General features: G+C 33.0%; 1 protein-coding gene across 1 annotated transcript in view; it reads left to right on the forward strand.

The window, feature by feature from the left end:
- LOC129809995 (guanylate cyclase soluble subunit beta-1) overlaps positions 1-23,471 on the forward strand; it is an 81,016-nt gene that overhangs the window by 30,757 nt on the left and 26,788 nt on the right. The window contains exons 3-13 of the mRNA XM_055860177.1: positions 350-450; positions 743-861; positions 943-1,092; positions 6,129-6,366; positions 10,315-10,542; positions 10,722-10,836; positions 13,252-13,411; positions 13,548-13,630; positions 13,745-13,915; positions 17,375-17,446; positions 21,759-22,062. Coding sequence (XP_055716152.1) covers positions 350-450; positions 743-861; positions 943-1,092; positions 6,129-6,366; positions 10,315-10,542; positions 10,722-10,836; positions 13,252-13,411; positions 13,548-13,630; positions 13,745-13,915; positions 17,375-17,446; positions 21,759-22,062 — 1,741 coding nt within the window. The remainder of the gene's footprint in view (positions 1-349; positions 451-742; positions 862-942; positions 1,093-6,128; positions 6,367-10,314; positions 10,543-10,721; positions 10,837-13,251; positions 13,412-13,547; positions 13,631-13,744; positions 13,916-17,374; positions 17,447-21,758; positions 22,063-23,471) is intronic.

Genomic DNA, 23,471 nt, shown 5'->3' on the forward strand with positions numbered 1-23,471 from the left:
TTAATTTCCCTCTTTTGTTTCCTATCTTGCTCCCAGGAGTTCCACAAGAAATCAAAGTAATAAGAAACCCGCATATTTTTACATACCCCCATGGCTCACCCCTAAATATTGCGGGTAGCGTGAATTGTAAACGATTGTGTGTCAGAAAATCAATAACTGATTTCAGCGAATAACTTTGGTTTGGGGTAATTAAGTGTTTGGTATATGGAAAATGCTGTATATAACGACCATTTGTTGTGCACAATCATTGCCAATTACTCAAATTAACAATGGGTTGGAGCATGAAAATTGAGTATATAAAAATTTTGTAATTTTTGCTTTTTTTCTGCAATTTTTTTTTGTTTCGCAGAAAAAAGGCTGAAGTAACGATGGAGGGACAATTTCTCGTCCGACAGATCTATGATGATGAAATAACATACAATCTGATAGGTGCTGCTGTTGAAATATTAGGTGAGTTTAATGTCTACCATTAATAAATTGCCTTAAATCCTGTGACATCTACCTTATACCTGAACTTTGAGGCATACCCTAAACTTGTTAGTGAAAATTTTGCGGGGAAAATTTCCACAAAATATTATGAAATTGCAAAAATTAAATTCATTGCCCTAATTTCCGCAAATATTACCGCTTTCTCACCCTTCTCATCCGTCCAAACCACACCAGTCACAGCGCAAAACTTCACCGACTTTTGCGTACAATATTATAGCACTTTGTGAAATATAGATGATGTCTAATTTTGCAGAAATACCCGCTGATGCTATTTTAGAGTTATTCGGGAAGACCTTTTTTGAGTTCTGTCAGGATTCTGGGTATGATAAAATTCTCCAAGTCCTTGGTGCTACTCCACGGGATTTTTTGCAGGTACGTGATAAAACGCACCACGCATGACAAATTTCCGCATAAATTATAATCATGATAACAAAAAAAATAATCCATTCACAGAATCTCGACGCTCTTCACGACCATTTGGGAACGCTGTATCCGGGCATGAGAGCACCCTCCTTCCGATGTACGGAGAGTGAAAGTGGTCTCAAGTTACATTACTATTCTGAACGTCCCGGTCTTGAACATATTGTCATAGGAATAGTGAAGGTATTTTTTTTTCAGAAAATTAATCTTTAAGCATGAACTTTAATTTCACTCGTTTTGCACTAACATTTTTCATTGTCTTTTGGAAAATATTTTGTTTTCGTATTCATCTTTCTCATAAATTTTAGCATGAGATTGCGCAACAAATTTATTCTGCATTTCCAAAGGAACATTCAGCAAAATATAAAATTTTTATCATAACATAAATATTCTTATGATTGATGATGGGAAGACGATAGACTTAACAACATGCAATCTTTTTTTAGCTTCAATTTTTTTTGATTATTTAGTTTAGGTCAATAAGTTGAAAAATAGGGTGTGCTCTGCCCTTACCTCCATTTTGAGTAAAATAGGGGGAGGTAGGGCTACTTTGAGCTGTGGGGCTAAATTGTTATACGATCATTTTGCCAATTCTCCTTTACACTTACAAGATTATAATGAAAAATAAACCATCATCCAAGTAGAAAAGATTCCTCTTTTTAAGAGAAAGTATAATGATGACGGAAAGAGAACCCTGAAAATAACATTGAACACAAGGTGGCCCGTTTTAAATCAGAATCACAGTGATACGTATGAAGAGTAGAACAAATAGAGAATTAAATTAAGCTTCAATGTTGGATTGACGAATGCAGATGAAACGCAGACTGAATGGGTAGATTGTTCAGAAGCAATTTAGTTGCTACTGAATGGGGTGCTAGAACACTTGTTACAATCCAACTTGAGTCTGCATTTGTCAGGAGTGTGTTCGAACTTTAGGCAGTTGAAGCATTACTTAAGAGTTAATAAACAAACATTATATTTTGAATATTTTGGATGTACAAGACAAAAAGTGGTGCTAATATTCCAAAAACTCGGCTTTCTATCAATTAGCTCTTAATGTTTAATGTCTGTTAACGTGTTTATAGTCATATTCTCAAAGAAAATTATTTCTCACTCCTATGATAGAAAACATAATTACAGGTAATTAGATGAACGAGATGGAAGTTTGCACATTATCATAGTTCAGCGGTAACTTGAAGTTTTAACTTATAATAATAACCTCACTGTGAGCAACACGGAAAAATGTTTCTTTTGTAAAAATGCTTTCAAATACTTAATTGGTCAGTAGAAAATTTAAATTGATCAATAAATAAATTAAGTAAAATGAATAAATTAGCAGTCAAATTACGATATGGTGGTTAATTTTTGGTTTTGGTAAATGTAAATGTCTCGAACCATAAATCTAATTTGTGCAACTGACATCCAAATTCATTAATTAAAACTATTTTGGTTAAAAAATTTTGGTTCCATAATTTTGTTATTTCAATGTGCATTAAAATTTTATATGTATATTCTTTTGGGCCTTTAGCAATCTAATGCAAACTTTTTATAAAGGATTTAGAAGAAAAGCCGGACTTGACAGTCAAAAACCTTTGCTTTTTTATTAAATATTCTTAATTTATAATAGTAATAAAAATGTTATTAGTGCCATAAGTATGGGTTGCTATTAATTTGCTGAATTAAGGGGGGGGGGGCACTTGCGGTTTTTAGGTTTATTTAAAAAAAATTGTCGGTCAATTTCAGCTTATCTCCGTGTTTTAATCAAATTTTAAGAGTTTACATAATTCATTATTGCTCAAAATTCGCCTATTTCGCCTCATTTACACAATGCTTCTTCTTAAATTGATTAAATATTAAATATGTAGAAAATAGAAATGTACAAAAATGTTTTCGTTCTAAGTGAAGAGAGTAATTTTGATTTTTCATGAGTATTTATGTTATGATAAAGATTAATATAGAATTACCTACTAAAAACTTTGTGTGATCATTTCATTTGCAAATATGCCATGTTCTTTTTCTATACTAATTTTCTCGAGCAAATTAGATTGATTTTTATGTTAATTAGGGAAAACTGCTCATGTTGTTCAAGGTTTGTGATTTTTACTGATTAACACATAGACTGAAGCTGATTACGGAAGAATCACGTTTAATTTATATTTCTAAGCATCTGTTTTACTGCTCGAACTCAAAGAGAGCGCTGTTATATAATTCACTTTTTCCAACTTGTGACACGGCGAAAGGCCTAACAGTAAGAGATATCGACTCCGGTTTTCGACGACCCCCCCCCCCCCATAAGTCATTATTCCTCTTGATCAGTAATAACCTTCCCGATTTAAGAGCTCTCTCCGGTTGAGGTTTTTCCTTTACCGATTCGAAGTTATGTCAGAGAGAACTTACCTAAAAACCTGTTGGAAGTTCGAACGTTTAAACCGACGAGTTATACAAAATGAGCAAGTTCATGAAAAGGACATTCCTTTGAATGAAATTGCAATTAAGACGATCTACCATCCTTAAATTCCACAAAACTACACAAAAATTCACTTTTTGCAGCAGACGTTTGCACACGATTGAAGTGTCAAGTATATCGAAATTCGAAATGGCAGAACAATCAGCGCTAAAGTGGCGAGTACGCGAACTTGCACTTTAGGCTTCCGGTAAATTTTCGAATGACTCCATTGGAGCCATTGGCTCCGTTCAGTAATAACCTTTCGAAGATACAAAGTCACTCTAAAGCCAAGCCAAACCTATTCGAAAATCTACCGGAAGAATAAAGTGCAAGTTCACGTATTGGCCGCTTTATCGCTGATTGTTCTGTTATTTCGAATTTCGAGATTCTTGATATGTCAATCGTCAACAATTTCAACAACAATGTGCAAACGTCTGCTACAAAAAGTAAATTTTTGTGTGGTTTTGTGGAATTTCAAGATGGCAGAACTTTTGAATTGCAATTTCATTAAAATAAATGTATTTTTGATGAACTTGCTGATTTTTGTGTAACTCGTCGGTTAAAACGTTCGAAATTCCAACGGGTTTTTAGGTAAGTTCTCTCTGATGTTCCTTTGAATCGGTAAAGGAAAAACTTCAACCGGAGAGAGCTCTTAAATCAGGAAGGTTATTACTGAACGAGAGGATTATTAATCTTGGCTTCTAGAACTTTTTGCGTAGTCCATAATTTCTGTGCCATTAAGTTTCAATAGTTCAACCAGCAATGAACTTGAATTTCTGAACTAATTGAAATTCCTGGATGAACCAGAAGTATTTCGAGTCTTCTGGATCGTGTTTCACCGCTGAAGTATCAGACCACCTTCCCCCCTCATCTGCTTTTGCGTCTCCAAAAGTATGTTTTTCGGCTTTATTTCGAAAACGGCTTCTTGGATTTTTTTTTTAAATTTTCGGCGACTCCCCTTCCCCTTATAAGTCAACATTCTTTACGTACAGAAGTAGAGTTTGGTAAAAAGAAAAGCCATTCGCAAAAATCTATTTGAAAAGCCAAAAAGAGACTTTCTTCTTGATACTTTCGCAAGGTGGCTGAATTACATTCTGTTTCAATTTCGAAGTGCTCAAGTGTCAAAATGTGACGGTCTTCACATAGTTGATGTTAGGAAAAAAACAGTACAATGACACTTGTTCTTGTCCCATTTATTTAATCACTCAATAATCTCTGAGTAACTCTTTTGTCAGCTTTTTAGTGTGATATTTCATAAATTTCCTAACTTTGTTCGAAAATTTAGTATGAAAATTCGAAATTAAATTTGAATTCTTCGAACATCAACGACTCTTTGTGCAAATAGAGTTCCATTTACTTTTTATCCAAGACACTTTTGGAGAATCAAAATCTATTTGTGTTTACACCCATTAGGTACCTAGTCTTTTTCCTTTTTTCCCTACCCACTTTTTCTCCTCCAAAACCATGTATTGTATTTTTGGTTTATTTCGAAAACGCCTCCAAGATTTTTTTTCATCTTCGAACATGTTTTAAGGTAGTCAAGGTGAATATTTCGTCCTTAGATACCTGTGTTCGGAAAATATTTTCAAGATATATTTTCAAGATGAATATTTCGTCCTTAGATACCTGTGTTCGGAAAATATTTCGATATCGAATTTTCGAAGATCAAACTTTAACCACTTTGGTATGTCTGTTTTTTAACCGATTTGTTTAAGTTTGGATTTTATTGAAAGATCTTGAAATTTTCAACCCGGCTTCATTTTGTTTAATCTGCGTAATTAATCGGTAACGTACCCGTAACTGATATGTCTTTCTCGGATTTACTTTCTTATTTGTCCGTATGCTTGTTATACTAAAATATTCTAATTTATGTTGTTTTCTTAAACAATTCTTTATTTCAATTCATTTATTCAATCTTTAGGAATATAAAATTCAAAAAGAGTATACTTTACATGTTGAGCCTTTCGGCTGTTCACATTGAAAAAAAGTTATCGATGCACAAAAAGCAGAGGAAGTTAAAATATGAATTACTGATATCTCGATTTGAGAAGGCCCCTGACAAGATCTCCGGGTGCTTTCGAAATGATTTTTAAATTTATAAATAAATTTAATCGGCAGTAAATCGATATGCACCCAAAAAGCATGCGAAAAGATAATACACGGAGAGTTCTTTCTCGTGAGTTCGAGCACTCTGCAAAGCTGGGACGCTTTGTCATTTCTTTTATCATTAGAAATGATGGCTATGGGTAGGATTTGTAAATTTTCCACCACCCACAAAATCAGCCTCTTCCAAGCTAATTTTATCTTTGACTTGTGATAGTAGATTTTTACGATAAGGGATGTTAATTATGTAAAAGATTGTAGGGGAAAGTACTCTCCCTTCGAACGTTCATGCTTTCGAATAATGTGAATTGCTTTTACTTTTCCGAAGAGATTTCCGCATGATAATTACATAATTATCAGTAATTGATAATAAACTAACTAATATTCAATAGAAATGTTTAAGTATCTTAGGAAAACTTAAAGAAAATTCGAAGAGAGAGTACTTTCCCCTATATAGAAACACAGGAAAATTTGAATACTTGCAAAGCTTGGCCAGTACGAAGCATGAGCACTTTTCCTTATGCTCTTAAAATGTATTTACATTTTTTTTTATAAATTCTATTGATATTAAATTCCTCTAACTTCATCGAAAGGATAGGCACAATTTTCATTAAAAGCCCTAATCTAACTGACGGAAGAATTTTCCTATAACACAGCAATTTATTTGTAGGCGGTGGCGTCGAAGCTTCATGGCGTTGATGTGGACATTCAAATAATTAAACGAAAAGGCGATCCCATCGACAGTGTGGATTCAGCGGGTGTACACATAGCGAAAAGTGTCGACACAAAAGACAGTCATAGTATAAGCTTAGGAAATCAAAATCGTGTAGGAAAACAAAATTGTACCTGTTTTAAATCGTCTGTGCTACAGAATGGAAACGACAAGAATGTTATTTGCACGTGTCAAGGTGAGTTCCATTCATATTTTTTTCCTCTTACAAATATCAATTGAAATGTATTTCAAATGTCAAGTGTGAAATTGATACCTTTTGCAACTGCTCTCTTGTTATTAAACAAATCGTCTTCCAATTTGTCCCCGTTGATGGGGGAGAAAGCGGAAGGGCAAAAGTTCGCGACGTACAATAAATCCATTGACGAGGAGATTAGAAAGTCGGGGATTAAAGACGAATGAGTGGCAGATGAATAATTAAAGGCTCGAGATGAACGAGTAAAGGAAAAGTTACAATTATATTCTACCTTTTGTTTTAAAGAAAATTAATAGTGTTCAAATCGAAGAGAGAAAAAATTATCCAAGAATATAAAGTTCTTTTCTTGAAGGAGGTGGGGGGTTAGGGGTTACTTTAATTAAAAGTTATACAGACTAGTTAAAAAAAAAAGTGGAATTGAGCAGCGATAGATGAAATTATGTTAAATAGAGAAAAATATATTGCATGCTCTTTTTCGCTCTTTTTATTAAATTTAATTTAAAAATTCCAAATGCAATCAGAAAAAACTTGAACGATAATACTTCAAAAAAAAAATAATAAAATTCGGGATGGTGGCACAATTTTATTCCATGCACGCCATTGAATTCTATTGAATAAATTTATATCTTTTAATATACCGATTTTTTTTTAAAAATATAAGAACTATGTAATACCACAATTTGGGCAAGGCACCAGCTTATTGAACGTAAACTTGCCACTGCATTGTTGTTCCAAAATAAAACAAATTTTTAAAAATTTTCTCTACTTTTAATAAATTAACTATTAGGGGAAATGTTGACATGGTTCGCACAGAGTGAACCTTCAAACAACGTAAATTTTCTCTTTGCTTACAAAGAACTGGTTCGTCATTTCTTAGCCATAAGATAGATAATTATTAAACTCATGAGACGAGATGAGAAATGGTAAGTCAGCTCTTTGCAAAGAAAGAGAAAATTCACATGATTTGGAGGTTCACTCTGTGCGAACTATGCCTACATTCCCCTACAAGGATGCATTGCGTCAGTTCACATTTAATTTATAAAATCATTTGTCCATGACACAACTAATTATATTCATGATGATCCAGGGTACTAAATCCTTTAAAGACGAATTAGACACCGGTGTCTCAAAAATAAAAACTTATTTTTAGGACTATTTGGAGGACAAAATAACTTTCTATAGTCAAAAAATAGTTTTAATATCCGGTCTTTGGTAACTCCCAATTAATCCTTTAAGGACGATTAGAAGACCGGTTTCCAAAAAAACTCATACGGCCTTCTAAAGTTATATTTTGCTCTAATAAGTCAGAGAAAAAGATTTTTTTTTACCCCAAATTTTTGATCATCTCGTCCTTAAAGGGTTAAAAGGCATTATCGGTAAACGTTTCTTTTCTTTTTCTTCTCGCTTCCCCTCCCATACCTAAAAAAAACATGGTTTTTGACTTTTCTCGAAATCCTCCTCAATTTTTTCGATAGTTTTCAAACAAGTTTTAGAGGTACTCCAGGTGAACATTTCGTGTAAACATACCTATGATCGGAAAATTCGCCATTTTGAATTATTAGAGTTCAAAAATCAGTCACTTTAGAGACCTCATTTGAAATTTCGCACTCACTTATCAGGCATTGAAACTTCGAACCCGGCTGTATCAGTCTTCAACGGTATGAAATCGGTTAAGTACCGATAATTGGATTAGTTTTTTACTTGACCTTAATAACCTTTTAAGGACGATTTGGTCACCGGTGACCCAAAAACAAAATTTTTCTTACAGTCATCTTAAGTTATCTCTAAAACAGAGGTGTGCAAGAACCGTTGAATCCGAATAAACGTCAAAATAAGTTTGTCCTGCTAGCGATTTGACCATTGACGTACATGTTTTATTCGACGTTTATTCGGTTTCAACGGTGCTTACACGCCACTGCTCTAAAAAGTAAGAAACAAAATGATTTTTTTGAACACCGGATTTTTTACCCTCTCGTCCTTAAAGGGTTAAGTTTGTTCCCGAGCAAGAGATCAAGCGGTAGAAGCTATCCACCTCAGGTCTTTCCCCTAACTCCCTTCTATCCCCTTCAAAACCATGATTTTTTTGGTTTTTCTCAAAATCGGCACCAAATAGATCTTTCTTATTTTCGGATATGGTTTAGAGGTAGCCTATGCGAGCATTTCGTTCAAACATAGTTATGACCGAAATAAAATCCATTTTGAATTATTGAAGGCCAAAAGTCAATTTACTTTGGATGGCTCATTTTTTAACCGATTTGGTTAAATTTGGATTTTTTGGAACTTATTCTTATTAAAAAAAAATGAAATTCTTAATAAATTCGGAATTCCTTCAATCGTGCTCCCCCGATGAAACAATAAGTTAAAATAATCACTTCAAAGGTTAAGAAAAGTACTATGTCCAACTGTAAATAGGATAATTACTGGTTGGTAGAAGTATTAAATCCCAAACTACTCTATAAGAATATTACGCCAAAAGACTTAAAATACGGTATATTACACCAATTTTAGAGTCATTTGCAATGGGAAGATCTAAACGAAATCTGAGGCTGAATCAGGGATTCTTAATCACCGGAGACAGTTGTTTATCGCTATCGGAAAGTCGTTTGAAAAATGTGTGAGGAAAGGAACTGAGGAAAGCATAAAATAGGAATTAAGATTGTTGATTTCATCTTATACGAGGAACTTGCAAAGAGTGAAAGAGTAATGAATATTTAACCAATAAACAATGATCTGAAAAATTATTCTAAATTAATTTTAAATATTAAATATATACTCCCATATTTATGCGAAATTATCTTTAAAATACGTCCGTCTGTCGCCAGGTCTAGAGACCAAATGGTAAGAGATAGCGACTTAGAACTGGTTCCAATTTAGTTCTGAACCGGCACTGCACCGGTTTATAATCGATAACTAATTTCTATCCGAAATTCAATTACTCCGAAGATATTTTAGGAAATGTTTTGAGTGATTTATATATCGATTCAAATTGGATCTAAATCAGTATTGAACCGCTTATGAACCAATAAGTAATTTTCGTCCGAAAATCAATGCTATTGCTCCTAAAACTATTTTGGGGGATATTTTCACTGATTTATGAATCTGTGAGGTATTCCCTCTAATACGTCGTCCCTCGGCTTAAGCCGTAAGTCTGTCTAGGGCGTTATATATTCAAGGAAAAAATTACGACATTTAATAAAACTACCTCTGTCCTCATTATTCTGCTTTCTTCTGTATTTCAGGTCTTTTAAAGCAAAGTTCAACAAATCAAAAGTCTCTGTATGAATAGAAAGTAAATTTTTATATCAAATCCATTTTTTGTGGATTAAAAGAGGATGAATGGATGAACTATTAACATCCTTTAGCAATATTTAAACACATGTACGTTTTATATTGTAGGTGCCGTAAGCGACGGTACACATGAGAATTTTTGTTTAAAAGTGTATTAAGGAATGTCCACAATCCTTACTCTTCCTGTTCAGCACAATGAATTATACATTGTGGAAATACCACGATAAATTACTCAGCTGTTTCAATTGCAGAAAGACAATTGTGATAAAACTTCTGCTAATGGATTAAAACTCACTCTTAATCCTACAGCAAATATCTGCATTTACTGAGGGATTCACTTTTATCGTTCTGATTTTCCTGAACCAACATATGCATTAAACTTCCTTGAATGTATACCGTTCTACGATAAATTATATACATTGGGGTTTCACACTTTTTTTCTTCCCTGGTGGATTTTTTTTTTCATGGAGAAACGTATATAAACGTATTTAAATAAAGCAAACTTTTTGTAATAACCCAGTTCAAACTTTTGTATTACGTACTTGTCTCATATAATTTAATATTCTGTGATGTAGCATTTTGTCACACATCCATTTTTTAACATACTCCCTATGTATTGTATTTTTTTTGCGTATATAACAGAAAATTTGCAACAGAATTTGAGTCGAATCAGCAACGAGACGACTGCGGTGAGTCTGAATGAAAAAGCAATTTCAGATGTTGGGAATAGTGGAAAGAGTAGCACAGGAAGTCAAGAACTCTCGGACCATATCCAATTTTTGATAACAGAAACTTCTGGCTCAAAGACGGAGAAATCAATATCGACAGAGGAGAAGGACCTACCTGATGATGCAGAAATAACTTCTCAAGGTATTTTATTTTGAACAAAATGAGAATATTCATGAATTCAATCAACAATTCAGTGCTCAAGTTGCCAAACCTATAATTTATCTTATGACTTCATCCTCGATAATCCACGCGAAAATATATAGAAATGATGGAGATGAAGAACACATCTGATAAAACTTTTTTTTTTACTTCTTAATTAGATGAGCCCCTGATATCGCCATCAACTTTCTGCAGAGTATTTCCATTTCATATAATGTTCGATCGGCAAATGCGAATTGTTCAAGCGGGAAAGTCAGTTTCACGCGTTATACCAAGGTACGTATAGTCATTACTTATTCTTTAATAAACTTTTTAGGGAGAAAGGGACCTATTTAAAAGAATATCATAGTAATATTCTTCAATGAAGCTGAGTTTTAGGGACAAATGCCTCTTATTAGACGTTTCAGTAAAAAGGTAAAATCTATTTGCTAATCCACTTAGTCCTCAAATATCCCAATGACAGCTGTCAAACCTTGGTCTCCGGTATAAAGCATCTCTGTTTAAATCGGAGTGTTTTGAAGATATACTCCATTGGTGTTATGTACCACTAAGTCTTACAAAATATCCCGAAAGTTTCATTTCCACCATAAGAATTTAATACAATATCTCCCGGTCGAAGTCCCAAAAGTCTAAATCCCGAAAAAACCAAAATTCGGAAAGTTAAAATTCCGAAAATCAAAATCGCAAACGGGCCAAAATTTCGAAAATCTGAAACCAAAATATACCGAACGCCAAAATTCTGAAGGGGACAAAATCCTGAAATTTTAAAAGTATCATTTTCTGAGTTTTGGAAAATTATACCACACTTTACCGTTCGTATAATTTCGTCCCTTTGAGGATATTGGCTATTCGCGACTCTGGCTTTGAAGATTTTGACCCTTACATGGTTTTGGCTTTCGGGATTTTGACTTTCCAAATTCTGGCTTTCGGGATATTAGCCTTTAGAATTTTGGGTTTTGGGATTTTTGCCCTTTTGGGATTTTGGCTTTGAATTTAAGCTTTTGGCATTTTGGATTTTAGAATTTAGGCCTTTTCGGGATTTTGATCCATTCGGGATTTTGGCTTTCGAGATTTTGGTTTTCGGGATTTTGGTTCTCGGGATTTTAACTTTCAAGATTTTTTCTATTCGGGATTTTGGCTCATTCGAGATTTTGGCCCTTTCGGGATTTCGACTCATTTAGGAGTGTGGCTCATTAAGGATTCTGTCTATTCGTGATTTTGGCTCATTCGGGATTTTAAACCGTTCGGGATTTTAGCCCATTCGGGATTTTGGTTTTGGGAATTCTGGTTTTCAAGATTTCGGCCTGTTTAGGATTTTGTGTATTGAGGATTTTGGCTCATTAGGGATTTTGGATTTCGGGATTTTGGCTCATTCGGGATTTTGAAATTCGAGATTTTGACCCATTTGGGATGTCTATGATTTTAGCTTTCGGGATTTTGCCTATTCGGGATTTTGTCTATTCGGGATTTTAGCTCAACCGGAATTTTGGCCATTGGGTATTTCGTCTATTCGAGATTTTGGCCCTTTCGGGTTTTGCCTTATTCCGGGTTTTTGCATTCTCGGATTTTGTCCCTTCAGGATTTTGTCTATTCGGGATTTTGGCTGATTCAGAATTTTGGCAATCGCGATTTTGCCCATTAAGAATTTTGACCTTTTCCGGGATTTTGTTCGGGATTTTAGCTCATTCGGGATTTTGTCCCTTTCGGAATTTTGACTCATTGAGGTTTGTGGCACATTAAGCATTTTGTGTATTCTTAATTTTGGCTTATTCGGGATTTTGGTTTTGGGGATTTTGACTTTCGAGATTTTAGCTCAATCGAGATTTTTAACTATTCGGGAATTTAGCCCATTCGGGATTTTGTCTATTCGAAATGTCTAGCTATTCGGGATCTCGGACCTTTCGGGATTTTGGCTTCCGGGATTTTATCTATTCAGGATTTTGATCGGAACCAAGGCATATGAACTCGTATAAGGCTCAATGGGGGATTTCTATTTCGAAAGATAAATTTCGAGTCAAAATACTCTGGCTTAAATAGATATTTACTTAAGGGCACTTAGGCTTAAGGGGGCATTTGATCCTACATACTCTTAAATAGGGAATAATGTAATGGAATTTTGTAAAGTAGTCATTTGATTTCGCACAGTTTAAATGGAAAAAGTTAGCCAAATTACACTTTTTAGGAAAATGTATTCTCTATTTAAGAACAATCCAATAAAAAAGTTGCTATTTTAAATGTAGTTTTGGAATCCTTAAAACACGATACAATAAACTTGAAAGTAATTCTGAATAAAATCTTAATTTAACTTCCAAGACTTTCTTTCTTGTATACCTTATTATGTCTTGTAATTTAGCACGAGAGAATTGCTATTTCAAGCAACTTTTGTGATAACAATTATCTCAGTAAAGCTTTCGAGTGGCTTCAGAAAGTCAATCTATTATCATGGAAATTTTAGAGTGTATACAAGAAAAGCGAGGAGAAAACATAAAACACCCGGAGAAATCTAAGAAGAAGCACTATGGAAATCTTCTTCCATGGCAGTTTACTGTGTCCAAATGAATATTAATTGCCTAAAAGAGAGCAAAGTACTTCACTTTTAATTACTTTTAATCACGCCCATTATCCGACAGAGAATCAAGATTTTCCATGTTTATTTTTCTTGTTTGTCTCACGATTAAAAAAAAAACACAGAGTATCTGAAGAAAACTGCCCACTGCTGGAGGTGCTGGAAGCCGTGCGTCCTCACTTGGATATGACTTTCGAGAACGTTTTGGCTCACATTAACACAATTTACGTGCTGAAAACAAAACAAGGTGCAATGGGCGAGCACGAGCGCTATCTGAGACTGAAGGTACATAAACCTCCCTTAGTATATAAGCGTGGGCAAAAAAAGTTTTTTTTTCTACATAAAACATAGTGCTATATACAACTTCCCTAGTAATTTTTTCAACCATTTATATAACTCTAATACACATAATATTACGCAGGGTCAAATGCTGTACATACCCGAATCTGATTTGATCCTGTTCCAGTGTTATCCCAGTGTTATGAATCTCGATGACCTCACCAAGTAAGTCAAACACGGTTTAGCAATACATCATGTTACGCCAAGATATAATAAACGATATTTTCACGCTGGGAGGCAATATTTCACTTACATCAACTTCTTTCCTTGTCTATTCAGGAAGGGCTTGTTTATATCTGATGTACCACTTCATGATGCAACGAGGGACTTGGTCTTGTTGTCTGAAAAATTCGAGGCTGAATACAAACTTACGAGAAATTTGGAAATTCTCACGGATAAACTTCAGCAAACGTACCGCGAACTCGAGAGTGAGAAACAGAAGACAGATCGGTAAATAAAATTAAATTTTGAATTTTGTCTCTCCATATGTCTCCAATATTCCCAATAGTTGTGATTCTCTCATAATCACAGCTATTGTGATGATGCTGTTTAGTTAATATTGTCTAATGGAACTCAATTAGAGGGAAGTGGGGCATCTTTGAATTGGGGCAGGTCTGAAATTGAGTTTTTCCTTTATTTTTAAATTAAATTGAGCCTTATCATAATGTAATTTAGCTCCACAATTGGTTTGTAGAGCTAAATTATATCCAAGATTCTATCATGATACGATTCCAGTTTCATTAAAAAATAGGACAAAAGAAGCTCAATTTCAAAGATGCCCCAATTTAAAGGTGCCCTACTTCTCCCTATCCATAACTTTTAGGGTTTTCTTCTTTAAACTAGATTATAGAATTTTTCAAGTGACTTCATATTTGACTCCTAGTATAGAGTCATAGTGGCTCTTAATTGGCATTTTTAAAAAGGGACCAAGAGCTGTTATAAGTATTTAAAAACAAAACTTCGTTATAAGCATTATAAGATATTTATAAGTTTATTAAAAGATTTTCAAAAAAGTTTCGGTCTGATGGGATGTAACAGAGTTGAGGGAATAATATGGAAAAAATATTATTATTTTTAATATATGATGGATGTTTTCTTTATCAGATCTACAAAGAATTGTTAATAATTTTGGGATAGGGTAACGTGTGGTATTTTGGGACACTCTTTAGCACTTTCAAGTTTCAAACAGTTTAACGACTTCTCAAATATTTTTTTTTCTTTGTTGATACAAATATTTATGTTCCTTATGCTATCCAGAATAATATTCTTATCGAAAAATGTTGAAAAATGCATAATTTTTTATACAAAATAGCCAAAAATGTAAGAGTGGTATATTTCGGGACATTTGGGTATTTCGGGACAGACAAAAGTCGCTATTATGCAAATAAATCTCACCGAGCCTGATTATCTACCTTTAAGTAGAAGTTCTAAACTTCACTTTATCATAATTTTTTTGTTCAAATTTCACTTTTTAAGTGACTTAAATCGAAAAAAACTAAGCACTGTTTGTGTTAACATCTGCAAAATTGACCACAATGAAGGTTTTGTAAAAATGGAATGTGATACTCACAATTCACGCGTATTTCACGGTTTAAATTTTATAAAATTTCAGAAGTTTTATGTTTATCTGATACGTAAAGAGTTTAATATTATAAAGAGCTTAATATATATAGGATTTTTGATGTGTCCCAAAATATCCATATTATGTTCCGAAATGCACCTTGTCCAGAAATACCACACGTTACCCTACCATGAAAATATATCTTGCATTTCCTTAAAATATTACCTCTAATTTCAAAGCAAGAATGTAAAAACAAAATGCAAAATTTTTCAGTTTTATAAAATTTCTGAAAAATCTTTGTACGCTTGATGAAGAATACATTCATTCTTGAAACGTGCGTCGTGAAGAATTAAAAGAAAAATCAAAAGATATTTTTGTTTTATAAATGTTTGCTTTTTCGTTCTGAAATTTGTGTAAGGTTGACTTTTGAAAAACTAATCTACTGATTTTATACAGTTTTTATTTGATATTTGCAATGATATTTTAAAAAAAAATTTCTGAAAACTTTCTGAAAAAAAATGTTTTTCTTATTGTTATAGCTTGACCGGTTTTAGGTTTAAGATCGGTCCAAATCGTACTCAGACTTAAAAATCTAATTTTAAGCTATCGAGTTACAACATTTTACAAATTTCCTTTTGAAATATTGTTAGAAAAGTTGAGTTGGACGATCGGAGTCAGTTAATTGAAAAAGTACTACGATATTTTTTTATAAAATAATTTATTCACCTGATTGAATTGTTTCGATTGGTAGAAAACACACTTTTCACGAAAAGTTGCATCAAATCTATTCAGTTGCTTATAATACTAATTGTCTGTCGTGATCGTTTTGTCGCGTTGGAGTAGCTCTTAAGAGGTTACGTGGGTTACAAAGATAAAAAAGTATCATTTTCTTTTTTTTTTTTTTCAAAATAATAAAAAATGCAAAATTTTGATCAGATAAAAGTACATAATTTGAACAATATTTTCTGATTTTAATTTACAATTTTTAAAAATTAACCGTTTATGCCATTTTTGATAATATATAATATTACGGTAATTAATTCCCCTCAATAGAAGAGAACGGAGAGTGGAGAATTCGTAGCGATAGGGAGTCAGTCTTGGTTGGAGCGAGGAAGTCCTGGGTCTGATGAGGTGGATAATAGCATATTCCAAGGCCCAGGGCAATAAATATACCGAAAATGGTAATTTCTTGCATAAAATTATCCCAAAAGTACAAATTTACTTAATTTTTTTTTAAAATATCCTTGATTCAAGTACGATTTTAATAAATCTTCTAATAGGAAATATTTTGATTGTTCTGACTTCTGATGAATCTGAGTAATCAAGACTACCGCGAGGTAAGGTTTTTTACAATAGATTTCGGCAAATCAGGTTCCGACCCCAAAACCTTTTAGGTGACACCTTTTAGGTGTAAAAATATATAAACATTTTTTAAATGTTAATTTTACACCTTTTTAAGGGTAAAATTAACATGAAAAAGGGTAACTTTAACCCCTAATAACCTAAAAAGGGTAATATTTACACCGATTTTAACACCAATTTCCCGGAAATTAACATTTCCGGAATGTTATTTTAACTTTTTCGGATTTCTCTCAGTGTAGACTTAAACGCCACGGAGATTTACGTCCAATTTAAGTTCCCAAGGGTCTTATTCTAAAATTAAGGGTCAAATTTTTCTTGTGTGTACCCTTGTGAAGTGCTTATAAGATATGAACCCTTACTACGTGCTGTAAATGCAACGTTTCATTCTTAATCTTGGAAAAAAAAATTAATTAAGACTAATTATATTGTTCAAGTTTCTCGAATTTATTCCGAAAATGTAAACCAAAATAGAGGAAATAAACTACAAGATACAATGTAATTTAAATTACGAAACTATTTAAAATTACTCTATACGTGTAGAATGATGCCAGTTTTATTATATTACTTAATCCGGAAGAAAATGTACATTTGTTTATGCTTCAATTCAAATTTGCACATAAATCAAATTTACAATGAAAGATTCGCAGCTCCCATATGCTCAAACAAGCTTATCACTGATTTTTTTTTTACTACTCAAAGTCAATTTATTTCCAAATGACGGATTTAACGGAAGAAGTCTGATCGAAAAATTTCCATGTTTAAACACATGGTGTCTGGATAATATTTGAATTGTGGAAATATTTAATCCTATGCAGACAGCTATCTATATACCAGTCTATATAGGAAAATATGAGAAGAAAAACCTAATAAGAAAATGTTCATATATCCCCTTCCGTTTTGCCAAAATGAAATATAATCCTATTTAATCCAGTTGAACATGCAATAAATAAGGTAATTGGATTTTAATCACTTGATAAACGTTTCAGCTTACTGTATTCCGTTCTACCCAAAACTGTTGCTAACGAGTTGAGGCATCAGAGACCTGTCCCACCCAAAAGGTAATGTTTATTTTAATAATCTGTATATGTCTCAATATAAAACATCTCATCCATGATACATTCGAAATAACCCATAGCATTTGGTATTCCACTGAGATATAAAATATCAGGGAGGGAGGGGGGATGTTGAGCCAGAAGGGTGAATGAATTAAGTCGTTGTGCTAGTGTCTTGGAATTGGAAACTATAAAAGACACATGTGACAAGAGGAATGTCTCATGAGCTATTATTTTTATCTGAGTTCGGTGACTCTCTCACCGTCCTAATCCATTTAATCTTAGGGTATCGGTTAAAAGCTGTGTTTATTTAATAATCTAATTGGATTAGGGAGAATTGTCACCTCGACCAATTGGGTAGTTTAATCTCATAGGATATACTTTCCTAAATTTTTCTACATCTCAGACTGTGGAGAGATTTAGGAGAAAAGTACTCTCCCTTCGAACGTTCATGCCTTCGAATTATGTGAATTTTCTTTTATTTTTCCTAAGAGACTTACACATTAGTATTAACTATTAATTAGCTTCTCATCAAATATTGATAATTACGTGACAATCATGTGGAAATCTCTTAAGAAACATAACAGAAATTCACATTATTCGAAGGCATGAACGTTTGAGGGGAGAGTACTTTACTTTATGTTCTTAGAACTTGTCTGAAAGAAATTCGGAAGTTCTTTTTTATGGAAAATGGACCAGAAAGATCAAAGGTTTGACTGACTACTTAAAAAAATTATGTACTGGATTTTGCCACAAACTACAGTCTCTTATCAGATCCTTTGTAATCACTCTCTACTATCACAGATATCTCTTTTGCTTTATAAATACTTAGGTAAATTAATGAGTGGGTGAAAATTGATTATATTTTGGGATACCCATAAACCCTCAAAGTGTTAAGTGTACATTTGGGAAAGGTGCGGCAGTTTCAACTGAAAATTTCTATCTTGTCTTTGCTAATGTTTGCCTAAAAGACAATAAAATGACAGATTTGCAATATACATTCGGATGAAGGACAATTAGAAATATTTAGCCCAATCCTTGAAGTTCTTCAATTACGATTATAAGAAAATGGTTCTCTACTAGGGGGAAGTGGGGCACCTTTAAAAGTAGGGTACCTTTGAAATTGGAATTTTCCACTTATTTTTAAATAAAATTGAGCCTTATCGTGATATAATTTAGCCTCATAATCTGTTAGCACAACTAAATTATATCACGATGATGCTCAATTTTATTTAAAAATAGGTGAAAAATCTCAATTTCAAAGGTGCCCTACTTTCAAAGGTGCTCCAGTTCCCCCTAACCCATAAAAATTTATTTATATTTTTTTATCCCAGATCCCAGGTAAAAATGGTCAATTTTTGTTAAACTTTAGTTACCATAACTCCTTAAATTTGAAAAAAAAATACTGATTATTTCGAAAAATTGTATAAATCTACGTAGTTTGCATTTCGATTCTAAATAATAAATACTAAGCCAAAGGCATACCAAGCATATATTATTATAATATATTATATAATATTATGAAATGCCAGAAATCATTATAATATACCTTTTTAGGAACTACTGAAAATGTATTTTACTTACAGTAGGAATCATAAGTTTGTTCCGGTGCTCATTTATAGTGAAAGAGGCTTTAGGAGACTATAGTAATAATTTTGAAAAAAACTAAGTTTCGATTCCATTACATTCTATGGTTATTACGCTTTCTAATCATAGCTATGTAAAAAAAAATAATTCTAATATTTCATTAATAAGAAAACTAATTAAAAAAGTGATGCAAAATTTTATCGATCAAAAGTTTGTTACGGTTTACGAAACAGTGAAGATAGCGGCGGGATCAAGAAACATTGTCAAATAGGGGAGACTAGGGCAATATTAGTCACGAATGGTATTAGATATTTGAGTGTTATAGTTTGTCTAACAAGGAATATTGAGAATATATAAAATCTGACCTAGGTCAAGCGATTGTCTGGATATTGGGGCTCCAAGTTCAAGATTTTGGCATTTTTATGAATACAGAACTACGGGGAGCTTCTTTTATCGAAAATGAATAAATACGACTCCGCAATATATTTTAAAAACAAGACACTTTCCCATAGTTTTTAAAATATAGAAGAGATGAGTCACATTTATTGAAAAACACAAAAAATTAGTCATTGTAAAGCTTGGGACCGTGTAAAGCATGGGCACTTTCCCCTAAATAAATATATAAAATAAAAGCCTCAACCATTTTTTATAGTTACATATGAATTTCATTCAGGTTTTAAAATTCAGGATTAGAAAATAAAAATGGCCAAAATATGAATATTTCAAAATTTTAAACTTTGAACCTCTGTATTTAGGTAATTGCTCGACCTAAGTCGGAACAAAGATACATTTTGAAAAGGCCTTGACATCAGCTACAACATACTAAAATTTCAGCCCAATAGGACAAGTTTTAAGTTTTGACAGATACTCAAAATGGTGGACAGAAACGTTAAATCAAGATGGCGACCACGTCATCTTGTAGATGTCGTGTATCTTATCCTCAGATGTGAAGATCTTCACTGTCGGTTATTATCAGAAATTGTTGATTTTTTAGTATTTATTAAAAAATGCAAAGTTACCCGTACCTTATCCCAAGAGCAAGCCTTATTTCTTGATTTTTTTTTAACAGGGTAAGTGTGCGAAATTTCGGCATAGTTGCATGCAAGCGACAAAGTCTCAAGTTTGAAATGTAATATTTTTAATGAAAATTGTATATTTTTGTTACTCTTTTAAAAGGAGTGTTGCTTGGAACCTTGCAGACAGTTTATCATCTTCATTTTCTGTAAAATTATTCTTAATACATTTTAAAATAAATAAAAATGTAGACATAGCATTGGTGGTCTATTTCGGCCACCTTCATTCTCATAGTGCCTTGCCCTTCCAGAATTCTTTTAATGTCTTTTTCAGATCATCTTGCTCGTCGAAGCAACATTTTTTGCTATTTTTTTGCATTGTACAATCTCAAGAGAATGCAAAACTAAAAATTCATGGAAATTCAAGGAGCAAAAAATATGGCCGAAATTGCAAGCTGGCCGGAATATGGCACACTTACCCTAGTAAAATTTTATAAAATTAATTCTAATGGCACAAAATCCATTCATTAACAACTGAATACAAATAATTTTATCCATTCACCCTCTTCCTTTTACTTTAACTATCCACTTTTAGAGGGTAAAGTTGAAAAACAGCGAAAAAAAGTGCAAAGTTACCCGCAACGACGGTCGGTAATTTTTTAAAGCCTCTTTCACTAGAAATGAGCACCGTAACAAACTTATGATTCCTACTTTATATGTTAAGAGAGGGTTAGTTTCGCATAGCTTAACTTTAATCACAACTTTTATGTTCAATGTAGATAAATTATGTTTATATTTACTAGGTACATTTTATTTGGCTCAGTTATTGATTATCTAGGATAAGTAAATAAAAGGAAAAAGTTAAATGAAAAGTAAAGGAGGCTGGGGCAGTTTTTGACATCTATGGCTTTCGAGAACATAAAATTGTGGGGTAATAAATTAATATTGGAAAATGTACTGTAAATTTTCGAGTGGAGAAACTATCTGGATTTAGGTAGCTTGAATAATAACTTATAAACATTCGGTGGATCTTAAAAAAAAGTTCAGCTGCTTGAAACTTCACCATATTTCTTCTTTAAGAAGTTTTATTTTAACACAATTCTATAAAGTAGAATTTATTACAAGAACGGAAGGTAACTTGAAGAATATGGCTTTATTGGGATATGGTACAAAAGGTATTGGTTCATTCTTCTCTTTAAATTGATGTTTAAAACTCGGTAAATGAAGCTGCCTCACCCATTCCTAGAAAATTTAAGTAAAGTCATATTTCAAATGAGTTTAAGGCTGCACTTAATTTCTCAATATGTTAGCTCTGAGATTCTTTATAATCTCATTTTATAAGCTTAATTAACCTAATTGCTGGTGATATCTTATCGGATTCAGATCTTTGTCGTTATGTTGGAGAAATCAATAGGAAGAACATTGGTTATATAGCTAAAAGTAATTGTAAATCTACATTTCTCAGTCAATTTAATCCCAGTCATATATGTACTTCTGTGTGTCTTTACCATTTTCCGAGTAATAGACGAACACATTTCTGAAATTTACCACCCCGTTTGGGAGGAAATCTGGGATTTCCAGATATTTCTACACCCCAAACCCTTAAGTCTGCACATGGGTTTCTCATTGTCATTATTCCGGCAATTGAGCAATAAATTACTTAATGGCCCAACAGATTTTGGAGCAAATATTGATGTTTCGAATGAATTTCTCAACAGGTACGTCAGTGTTACTGTAATGTTTTCCGGTATCGTTGGCTTCGGGAAGTACTGCGCTGAGAATACGGATGCCGAGGGCGCGATGAAAATAGTGAAAATGCTAAATGAACTCTATACAGTGTTTGATGCCTTAACTGATTCCAAGCGAAATCCCAATATTTACAAAGTGGAGACTGTGGGTGATAAATACATGGCTGTGTCTGGCCTTCCAGACCCATGTGAGAATCACGCCAAGTGCATTTCCAATCTTGCCCTCGACATGATGGATATGGCAAAGAATGTCATGATGGGATCTCAGCCAGTGGTAAGTTGTTGTCCCCATTAAATAATTGCCTTTGACACATCCAAGTTCAGTAGAACAGACTATATATAGGAAATATATCCAATACACAATACAATAAATGCTGAAACAATTGGAGTATCTCGGTTATTGTTCTCCCATTAATATTCAAAAGCTGAGGAAATTGAAAATAAATTACAAGCATATTGTTAATTGGAAGTGAAATTATCACGATTATCATCAAAACTGACTGTCATCTATTCCACTCTCCTGTAAAAACTCAGCTACTTCAATTTTAAAAGCTTTGGGAGTTATTTACGACTTTAACTCACTTTAAGGAGCTCCCATAAATTATGTGCATCTTCACTACGCTTTTTATCTGCAAAAGAACTTACTCAATTCCAAGTTTCACTTCTGAGTTGTTTCGCAGAAATTTTCAAAGTTTAGCATAAATATTAGATCGGCACCTAAGTCTCATATTGAACGTATTGCGATTAAGAAAGTGCGACTTTCATCTTGGTAATCTAAACCACCTTTTAGCAATTCTGAAACTTTTGAATAAGCAATATTCATTCTGTATTCTAAAAGTTTGCATTATCATCTATCCGAGCTTAAATAATGCTTTTATTATTGGAATTAGTACAACTATGTAGATAGAACTTTTCTTCTAAAGTTTAAATAGCTGAGTTCACACTTCCTAAAATCGTAATCTCTTAAAATAATTGTAGAAATTTTAAATAAATAGGGAGAGGTGGGCTACATTGAATTGGGCTACACTTGAAACACTATTTTTGCGTATATTTCTTTACAAATATCCATATTATATTTCAAATTTGCATATGTCATTTAAGTAGAAACACAATAATTGTGAATCTAAATTAATACTAAACCTACCAAAACCCGGTCGAATTGATTGGTTTAAAATTAACATTTAAACAGTACAATGTCACTATCAAACTTTATGAATATCTTAAAATATGCATGTAATATATTTTTCAGTGTTTGAATTTTAATTTTTTGCTCTTTTCCAAGGCAAATTTGTTGAGTATCCTACCTTACCGCGGTCTGTCATTCGATCTAAAAACGACCAAAAACGGTTGATTAATGTTAATTTATGGCAAGGTCAAGCTTTATTTCAAATATGTGAAAAATAACGTTTTCAGTGTAACATCACTTTCCCCTACGAGAAAATACATTTTTCTAGATAGGGGGAGATAGGGTTATTTTAAACTGCGGGGCTACATTTACAGTAGACTCTCTCAAATTCTGGCATTTTGGACCGAAATGTCACCCGAATTAGAGAGAAATTCGGGCGACAAACTGTTTGAAATACAACGATTTTTTATTCTTCTGCATACTAGTACTAAGTTTACATACTTATATTTATGGTAAATTTAGTGAAAACTGCTTAATAATGTAAAATCACAGCATGA

This window comes from Phlebotomus papatasi, chromosome 1 (genome assembly GCF_024763615.1).
Source record: "Phlebotomus papatasi isolate M1 chromosome 1, Ppap_2.1, whole genome shotgun sequence".
Taxonomy (NCBI): Eukaryota; Metazoa; Arthropoda; class Insecta; order Diptera; family Psychodidae; genus Phlebotomus; species Phlebotomus papatasi.